A 10,286-nucleotide genomic window follows, 5' to 3' on the forward strand; every position below is an offset into this window, starting at 1 on the left:
AACAGTGTTTCAAGCCATAGTGACCCAGTAGCCCAGCACATGAAGCCCTCAGTGTATTAACCTGCCCTGTGGGGTGAGGCATCACTGCCTCTGTGACCCACACTTGCCAGTCCAGCTAGGCTCTCAGTGAGGCTCCTGCTCCCCTTCCAGCACTGAGGCAGCACTTGTAGAGGGGAAATGCCTATCTGGGCATGTGCCAAATACAAGCCAGGGTCTCACTCCTAACACAGCCTGGTGAGCATGTGAGCAACCCTGCAGTAACAGAATATGGGCTCAGCTTGTGTCCTGTGCAACCCCGGTCCATAAGAAACCCTGAATTAGAAAAGGGAGTGCACGGCTCCACAGGCCCCCTCCCATGATCAGTGAGCACTTGTGTATGTAGCAAGGGAAAGAGCTCCGTGGAGGAAGCGGAGGGTTAGTGTAAACAAGGAGCAAAAATGATTCTAAAAGCAATGCCAGTTCCCTGGGCCTGACTCCATGCAGGCCTGAGGCTGAGGCAGCTGCAGTCTGTGCAAGGCGTTGGATGGCCCATTAATGGCTTCAGTTGGTTTATAGTTATCATTCCTTTGTCCTGTCAGTAAGGAACTGATCCCTCACCCCAGACTCTCCCTGGCCTCCTGCAGTCTGGGCTTGTGCTGATGTCCAGAAAGCTTTAAACAATTGGGTAAATAGCAACTTTGTTGTTTGTTCCAAAGGGGCAAATTGGCACCTCCTGTGTGAAGGTACTTTCTCACATCCTAATCGAAGATGAATCCAGAGAATGCCTGCAATCACTTCAGTGCAGACAAGTTTTTAACAAAGCCTGGCCCTCCAGCTCCTTGTTTTCCAAGCCTTGTTTATGGCATTGATAATTCTTTAGTGTCAGGTTTAGACATCAAGCATTTTTTCCACTGCTGCATAAGAAAACAATTAGGTGAAGATGGAGAAGACGTTTTTCTCACTTTAGAACAGAGAAACCAGCAATAGCTTGTATCAGGCTGTGCCCTCTGGATCCTATAGCTACACACACAATTGGCTTCTCAGGCAGACTTGGCCTCAGCTACGCAGAAGGAGGGGTTGAATATGCACTGGAAAATCCCAGAGCACCCACTTGGATTTCCTCAATAATCTACTTCCCTGATAAACCAGCCAGAACTATCACCAAGGTCAAAACAGTAGTCAAGCCAGCTCCCTTTCCTCCTCACAGCTCTCTCTCCAAACTTGGGTAGCCACAGGAAAAAACTCTATCCTTGTCTGCACTAGCGCATCACTTTTAGTCCCTTTCCCACGTAGTTCTTGCTAAAAAAAAGGGCAGCCTTATTGTTGTTTATGGGGGCTGCTGCATCACCTTGTGTGAGTGGAGGGCTGGAACTCAAGAGTTCTGGGTTTTCTCCCCAGGTCTGCTGTAGACCCAGTGCATTTTCTTGGGTGAGTTACTAACCCTCTGCACTTCAGAGGCTGTGCGCTTTCCTGCTTGTCAAATGGGGCTGGTAATATTTTTGTCACAGAACTTGGTGGGATATGTTCATAAACGCTTGCAAGGAACAGGGTCATAACAGTTTCATGGTTGGTAGGGTTGGAAAGGAACAGAGCGGATCATCAAGTCCGACCCCCTGCCACGGCAGGAAAGAGTACTGGGGTCAAATGACCCTGTCAAGGTGTTCATCTAACCTCCTCTTAAAGACCCCCAGGGTAGGAGCCAGCACCACTTCGCTTGGAAGTTGGTTCCAGATCCTAGCTGCCCTGACAGTGAAGTAGTGCCTTTTGATATCTAGCCTGAATCTACACTCTGCCAGCTTGTGACCGTTATTCCTGGTTACTCCTGGTAGTGCTCAGGGGAACAGGGACTCCCCCAGTGCCTGCTGGTCCCCTCTGACTAGTTTGTAAACGGCCACTACATCCCCCCTCAGCCTTCTCTTGTGGAGGCTGAACAGGTTCAGGTCCCTGAGCCTCTCCTCATAGGACCTGCCCTGCTGACTCCTGATCATGCGGGTGGCTAGCAGAATGACCTCTCCTAGCCCATGCATTTACATTGCCAGCTGACTGAACCCAGAAGGTTGTATGACTATATTATATACTACAAAGACCTTGGTTTCTCTAGCCCAGTGGTTCTCAACCTTTTTGGTACAAGGATCTATTTGTAAACATTACTGGCCAATCCAGACCCAGTGCCCTTCACTCCCAACCCACTGCCTCCCACCCCCAAGACCCCAGTCCCCCCCCATGTGTGGGGCAGGGGGGTGGATGTGTGGGGTGGGGGGGCACCAAGCAGCCCCTTGTCGGCTGGAACTCTGCCTGCTTGCAAGGGAAAAGCCACGGTTTCCCAAGTTTTTCTCCTTTAAAGACAATCCATTTTAAAAGTTCATTTGCGACCCTTTCATATATTCTTGCGACCACTTTTGGGTTGCAACCCATGGGTTGAGAAACGCTAGCCAACTGTTAAGAATTGGAGAAGACATGACTCCAGAGCTTGTAGGGTTGGTGGGGGCAGGGAGGTAGAGAGACACCTCCAGCCAGAACGTGCAAGTGAGCAGGTGACTTTCTCCTCCTCTGCCAACCCATTTTCACCTGCCTAAACTGTGGAGAGTAGGAGGAAACAGACAGGAAAAAGACTGTGCCAAGAAATGGCGAAAGTAGAAACTGAACAGGTGGATGAGGGGAGCAGGAGAGCAAGAGGAGATGAAGGGCAGGCAGTTCAGTCAGTGTGAGTTAGAGGAGGGTTTTAACAACCATGAACATGGATTTTGAGTTGTCTCAGAGCTGGGCTGGAACCAGGAGTGGGTGAAGGAGGAGACTGGGGGCTGTGCACAGGTGTAATTTGCTTTTGTTTCTGCATCTGGGGGGACCATTGGGCTGCAGCACATGGGTCTCTGAGGTTTCAGATTGGGAAAGGGGAACTGTGTAAGTTGAACTCTGTGACCATCTTGAGCATTTCAGCTGAGCAAATACAGAGGGGAGAGTTCCTGACATAGTGAGGGGCACCCAGGCCTGGGGAAAGTGTCTGAAGTGGTACTAAGAATCAGCTTGCCACTCATAGGTGGACATGGGAGGTTCAGGGACTTGGATGGCTTGGATTATGGATTTGACAGCAACATCCTGACCTTGACTTAGCAAATCTGAGACCTCTGAGAGGAAGCTGAGGGGAGAGCTTGGTAGTGATCCTCAGTGCAAGAGAGGAGAGAGGGCAGTGAAATTACCACCAGAAATGAGAAAGGAGCTGTTATCCAAAAGCGAGTTTTTTGAACAGGGAGGAGTATGCTGGCAACATCAGCTTTCTTACAAGTGGTGTTCTAGAAGCATGACTAAAGAGACTGAAAACTGCATGAGCAAATTGGAAAGCATAGGCAGAACAGGGTAGCAAGAAGGTCCCCTCTCACCATTGCTCCCAGCAAGGAGCAGAGCCTGCTCACCTGCTACAGAACTCTCAGGAACAAAGGGAGCAATGGAAACCCACTGTTGAGCCACTGAGGAGAGAGAGAGGAAGCAGATAAGACAGGAATTGGTGAGTGAGAGAGTCCTATGGGTGTGAGGAGAACAGTGCCTGGAGGAATAGGTGGGGTCTGGTGGACCTGTCATAATATGCATGAGGATGGTGATAGAAGAGGTCAGGATCTGGAGGCAGCTCTCCTCATGTCTGCCTCTTTGCTCAGAGACCATAGATCTGGTGTCTCTTCATTACGCAGTGTATTGGGTAGAGGTTGACAAGAGCCAGTCCTGGGTTCCAGCGGTGGGTGGCTTTTCCTGCTGGTATGAACATAGCAAGATGAACCTATTGGTGGTTAGGTGGCCAGCTGAGATAAGTTCAGAGCCTGACCACTCCAGTGTTGCATCACTGTGTGAGCCTGGGATTCGAATTAGCAAACACACCCAGCCAGGCCTATCGCAAGGGTATGTGCCATGAATGTGCCCTCCTCATCTTGAGCATGTGCCAAACCGTTTCCTGTCCACTTTGTGCCTGGATCCCAGGAGACGTTTATCAAGCTTGCACCCCCAATTGTGGAGAGAAGTGAGGTCATCACAGAAGTGCAGTGTAGCCAGGATTCTTTCTGCCCCTGGATGGCCTGATGAAGGAGTCCAGTCCCTGCTCCCCCAGGAAGAAAAGGTAGTATTTATATCAGTTTTTACATGGCCAGTACAAGATGGAGGAGGAGAAGCAACTTTGCCATGAGCACAGAGTTGGTAGGCTCAATAGGGCAGAAGTTGGGACTCTTGGCCCTGCACTTTCTCCTTAGACCAGACCCTTCCTATGGCAGTAGAAAGTGGTCTTTTGAAGTCAGTTCCTATCAGTAGTATAACTGGAGGGCAGTGGTGGGGAGAGGGACAACAGCTCTGGGCACTGATTTAGATGGGGCACCAGAATGGCCAAAGACAAGGTGGGGTTCTTCAGTCCCCCTCGTCCTCCACCATACAGTCTTCCCAGGGAACTGAAATTGCTAGGTACACCTCTGGTGCCTAACCCCCCAAATACTCACATTGGAGGCAGGTGGGGAGGGGGAGGTTATGTTGTCCTTGTCCATCCAGCTGGAGCCATCCCCTGACCTTGCCTCATGGGAGCAGGATGGGTGGTCTTTGGCCTGTAGCACATGGCGCTTTGGATAGGTCTTGTCCTGGCATGCACCCATGGCAGTATATAGATGAGCACAGCATATGCAAAGCATGGATCCACCCTAGCGGCTCCTCTGCTACATGACTTACGCCAGATTCTTCCCCTCCCAGTGTGTCAGGTTCCCCCATGACAGAAGGGCTGCCTCTCTCTTTCAATGCCCCTGCCCCCATGGGGCTTAGAGCCAAAGTGTGAAATGAGACTAGCAGTACCAATCCCTTTCCAGGGCAGGAGAGCAAAAAGTGCTGGGCAGTGAGGCACAGGGGGGCTGGGCCTGAGCCTGGGGTATTTTCTGTGGGGCAAATGTGTCCTGGATTGTGCTCCTCTGTCCCATTGCCTGCTTCACCTTCACTGATGGCTTACAGCTGTGCTGAAATCCAACGCTTGCTATGAGCCGAGGAAGCCGAGCCACAGGCTGGTTCGTCAGCAGGGAGGGCTCTGGAGCCTGAGCACGAGTGCTCTCAGTGGGCTGTGTAATGGCCTGCCCGGTTGCTCACGGGTTAATGTTTCTCCGTTGTAGTTTGTTTCCCCTTGCCAAAGTGGGTGTTGCTGGAATGTCTCCTCATAGGGAGGGGGGCTGAGCTGTGTCCTCTGCAGAGGGGGGATGTCAGCATTAAAAAGACACAAAAGGGGGAGGTTTCCAAAAATAAAACCCTCCATCCCCTCCAGACTCTTGCCAGTGCCAGAGGCAGGCACGAAGGTGCTTGAAGCTGTCTACTGAGAGCTCAGGCTCTGACAGCCAGGAGAGACGGGACTGGCAGGGGGAGAGGAGGGACTGGGGTAGGAGGGACGGCTGCAGCTGCTCTGTGCAGCCCACGCTGTTGGGCTCGCTGTGCTACCTTCGCCTCAGGCTCTCATGCTTCTGCAAGCGGCAGGTACTGATTAAGCCGCCTGTGACATGGGGAAGCAAAGGGCTGCTTCAGAGGGGCTTCCTTAAGGAACTTTGTCTAGTTCCCTCTTTCCCAATCTCCAGCTGGACACTTGGCTTCATGGAGCTGCCAGCCCCACACTGAGAGCTCACTGCTCCTGTCAGAACTAGTCTTTCCCCCAGCCCTGGGCAGGCACCATGAGAGGATCCTGGGGGAGTTTCCTCCCTCTCACGATAGCCCTCTTCCTAGGACTTGGTGATTCTCAGAGAGACTTTGCTGGAAGATTTGATGCAAGCTCTTCATTCCGAAGTGAATCCGGGAGCAGGGGCATGCCCCGGCTGAGACTCCAGAGCCAGGGCAGGGCATACAACCTGTTCTGGGTGCACAGCCCTCCTCCTGCCCTGGAGCACCATCCTGCAGCCCCTCGCATGGATCATGTCTCCGCAGCCTGGATGAGGAGTCTGGCAGGAGGGGATAACAGAAATCAGCCTTCTCCGCCTTCTGCTCACAAACTCTTTGCTCCCCAGAGTGCCAGAGCCCAAACTGCAGGCTCTCCCAGTGGGAGCCTAGTTCAGACGCCTGGGCAGAAGCAGAGGATGGATTCCTCACACCAGCGGGTCAGGAATGGGCTCAAAGCTCGTACCATGTCCCTGGCAAAAGAGCCAGCTGGCAGAGGGCGGATGACAGGGTAAGTGCAGCCACAGGTGTCTCACTACAGGACAAGGTACCTAACATGACTCCTCCTGTTACCCCAACACAGAAGGACTGAGGAGGGCCTGGAAGGTCTCAGCTTCAGGAGACCTCAGTAAGTGATGATTCCAACTCAGAGATCCTGTCTCAGGACCTCTCTGGTCCCATGCAGACATCCTTTATCCTCAGTGATGAGACAGCTCCTGCCAGAGTCCCAGGGCATAGAGCTCAGTCTCTTCTTATCAACTCATTGTCCCATGTGCAGTTATGAGGGCTTGATCCATTGCTTGGCTTTAGTTGTGTTGACCCTTGTTTGCTCTGGCACTGAGCCCAGGGCTCAAAGCAGGTTAGGAGGAGCTGGCTCTGTTAGTAGCTCTAATGCTGTGTGTATGTCCCACATGTTTGGGAGCTGTTTGTGCTTCTGTCTGGAACGCAGTGTCTGTGTATGCGTGAGAGGAAGAGGGGGAGATACTGTATTGCTGGCTGCGGTCCTCATGGGGGTGTGTTGCACTGGAGTATCCCAGGCTTACTGCTTGCTTGTGTGGGTGCATGTGGTGTGTGTCAGACAGCTGTGCTGTGTTGCAGGCTGAGGTGCTGCTGCCTTTCTTGTTCAGGTGCTATCTGGCTTCCACAGGGAGGGCCTTAGGTGTGGTGCTGTGCAGGATGGTGGGTTGCAGTGGGCTTTGCTTGGCCTTATGGGATATAGCCTCACTACCATGGGCTGTCACTGCAGGTACCTGGCCTCTTGGCTTTTTCTACCTATAATGGGCCCCTTGTAAGGTCTACATGCAGTAGCCTCCAGCTCCATATGGCTCCTGCTGGCTCAGCCAGGGGAGTCTACTTTTAACTTGTCTGACAGAGCTACCTCCAACTGCAATCTCTGGCCATGATACTGAGGAGGTGGGATGGGGGCGCTTGGCAGTCAGCTGGTCTGCTGAGGAGGAAATTCTCCTCAATGATGACATCATACTCAGTGCTGATAGAGCCCTTGGCCCTGGGGCCCTCCCTCTCCTTACATCCCTCTCTCCGCTCCCCTGCTAGGGATCCTCCTCACTGCCCTCTTTGCTGGCTTAGTGTTGCTGTTGAACCTGCTCTCCCAGATTAGAATTACCAAAACCACAGTCTCCTATAGCCATGAGATGTGGTGGAGAAGGCTGGCTGTGGGGCATAATACCCTCTGTTATGTGATCATAGGGCAGAATCACAGAGTTTTCTTCTAACACTGAACAAGAAACTCTGCTACAATAGTGGAAGCAGCTTAATTCCTAAAGTTCTCTCCCTTTTCATCTGTGCTGCACTTTGCCATAAATCTTTTCCTGCTTTACCCCACCTGTCTTCATACAACAGCTTTAAGGAAGGGGAATCTACCACCATGCTTCCTCCCTATTTTTTTAAATATTTATCAGTAGCTGATAGTTATCAGTAGGTTATGGATCCAGAAGTGGCTCTGTCTTTTCCACCTATCCAGCTCTATTCACATGGCAGCTTTGGAGGAGGTGGGGTTCCAGATGATTCAGCTATATTAGCAAATTCTGATCTGTCAGTGTCAGTCTCTTCTCAGTGAAGGAACACTGTTCTAAGACTGTGGGGTGACCAGCCTTGCCAGTAGGATCATGTGGGATCAGGGTACCAGCTGGATAGTTGCTGCCTCCTCCTTTAATCACAACTTCCCTTATCATTCTCAGCTATGTTCTTGGGCTGCAGCTAATTCCAGTGAAAACAGCAGGAGTCCCTTTTTATCCTCATGCAGCTTTATCAGAAGTGGGTATCTTGGTTCAGGTTGCTTTCAGATGGCTGAAGCTTAGATCTCTTCATAGTGCCATCTCCCAACCACTAAATAATGCTACATAGGATGAACATATATCTGTGAGTTTGGTAGTTGTTCTGTTCTTTTGACCCAAAGTAGCTGAATTTGCCCCAGTGAAATGACTGGTGTGGGCTCTGCTTCACAGCTCACTAGGGCTAACACATAGCCAGTGGGCGTGTCTACACAAAACACCTTCATGTGCAGTGGACTGTTCTGCTGCACATTAGTGCATCACAGCAAAATGGTGCTAATGTGCTAATATGCACTAGAATTAGTCTACTGTGCATTGTCATAAAAAGTGTGCCTTTGCTACTGCACCTTTATCTAGTACCTCATATTAGAGGTACTAAATGTGCAGGTGCACCCGGTATGTTGCAAAATTCCCTTAGCCATCTATACTGCTCCCTCCAGCAAGCTATTCCCTTGTGAGTGGGGGAGGGCCGGCAGAAATATGCTTTAAATTTCATTGATCCCAAAAGCTTGAAGTTCAGAGCTGGCAAATTATGGCTTACTGTTGATGACTATTTAGACTTTTGGAGAGCAGGACAAGGAGAGTCTCCTTTATAACTTTATTCTGACTTGCTGGATTGGGCCTGGGGGGAAGGGTTAGTGCCTATCTAAAAGAATAGTTAACAAGGTTAACACATTGTCTTTCCTGAAACAAGCCTTGTGTAGTCTTACTGCCTTAGGTGCTAGAGATTCTTTGAATTGTGACTTTCTTGTCATCCCACCAGACTCCCGTGACTCAACCTCATGTACCGTTGTGTTTGCTTTTGCTACACCTGCCTCATTTTTGTCCAGGAAACTCAGTGTTTCTTGGACACTAAGTGTTCTAAAGAGGCTTTCTTTAACAGCTTTTCCTTTCCCTCATATGAGAACATTTTCGTTTCTACCACTCACACTATACTTTCACTACTTGTAAGGTGATTTGCATTTTTCCTCACTCACCTAGACAGTCAAGTTGTATCACCCATTCCAGACTGAAGCTCAGGTGCCATATAATAATTCAGAGAGTTCTTTGTGTAAAATCCTGGTTACTAGGTAATGTTATATTTGTCCTTCCCTCCTGATTCCCAAGTCAAAATGTTCTGCTTGTAAATCCAGGACCCTTGTATGGGCTACCACATTTATTCTGTGACCCGCTTCCTTTGATAACAGAATCCTGTTACTGTACTGCATTCTTTTTTGGAATAAAGTGTTCTTGGCACTTTATAGGAATGATGTCACAGTTAAGTCTCGGTTCCTTCCTCAGCGACAAGACATGATTTTTTATAGATATTCCAAGTTTCTCTGCCTCACTGACCCAAGCTGAAGACAGTGTAGTTTACAATTCACTGTGTTCAGTTTGGTCACTGTTAGGAATTTGCCAAAGAGCTCCTCCTTCTACTCCAGATTGCTGCATAAGCATACCCAGGTGTAAGCCTTGGAGAGAACTGGATTTTGGTTTTCCTCCTCAGTGTCAGCTTCTGATGTCAGAAGTGGTAGGCCTGTGGAGAATGTCTGGGGCATGATGGAAGGTGGCGATCCTGACATGCACCCACGGACAGCTATGAGCCTGGCATACTGTATGTATTCCTCATCAATGCCACGGAGGTACTCTACACAGTCTGTGCTGCCACTGCCTCCCCCAGCAACACCTAGGGACTGGCACTGTTCTACACTTGGGCTGATACAGTTTGTTGCTCTCTGTTCCACTCCCTTCTGCTTTTACTTTCTCTAGTGAACTCCACCTAGAAAAGCTGAGAAGGGTAATATGAAGGTTTGTACCACTGTACAACAAATGTTCTTCTAGGTTTGAAACACCTCTGTTTTGGGCAGCCTTCACTCTGCTGCCTGCCTGGCTCAAGTACAAACTTCAGTCACAGTCCCATGCTTTTCTCAAATAATACAGTGCCATCTCATACAGTTTCCTTTCCACTCTTCTTAGATTCTTGCCCATTGCATCTTTACTCCTGTTTTATCTTTTCTGCTTTGTGCTGACGCCTGTGCCCTAAGGGCCTGGTACATAATGTTGCTAGTTTTCTCTACAATGAATGTTTCAGGAGAGGTCAGTTCATGTCCAAGGCTGCTCCAGAGCTGAGTGAAAAATGATGTTATCTAAACTGCACATTTTTAGTGGCTTGTCTAAGCCAGGAGCTTTCCACTGTTACTCTGTGTTGGATAAGAGGAGTTTGTTGTGAACTTTTTGTATGCAGTTGGATGAAATATGCTGGCTTGTGTTATGTAGGAGATCAGATCTGATGAGCTAATGATCCCTTCAGGCTCAAAACTATGATTCTATAAATGACTTAAATGGAGTCCTTGTATTTGGCGGTGCAGAGAGAAATGCACAACACTG

At 49.8% G+C, this 10,286-nt stretch overlaps 1 protein-coding gene across 9 annotated transcripts in view; it reads left to right on the forward strand.

Moving 5' to 3' along the window:
- The first annotated feature begins 5,241 nt into the window (after positions 1–5,241).
- Positions 5,242–10,286, forward strand: part of LTBP2 (latent transforming growth factor beta binding protein 2) — a 150,335-nt gene continuing 145,290 nt past the window's right edge. For 6 of the 9 annotated variants that reach the window (XM_019518818.1, XM_019518815.1, XM_019518814.1 and 3 more), the window contains exon 1: positions 5,244–6,139. In XM_019518818.1, the coding sequence (XP_019374363.1) occupies positions 5,649–6,139 (491 nt within the window). In that variant the 5' untranslated portion in view covers positions 5,244–5,648. Of the gene's footprint in view, positions 6,140–10,286 lie in introns of all 9 variants that reach the window. The other 3 variants (XM_019518813.1, XM_019518819.1, XM_019518811.1) reach the window with 2 other exon arrangements.

The sequence above is a fragment of the Gavialis gangeticus genome, unplaced genomic scaffold (genome assembly GCF_001723915.1).
Source record: "Gavialis gangeticus isolate Ggan-Ray unplaced genomic scaffold, GavGan_comp1, whole genome shotgun sequence".
NCBI classification, from domain to species: Eukaryota; Metazoa; Chordata; order Crocodylia; family Gavialidae; genus Gavialis; species Gavialis gangeticus.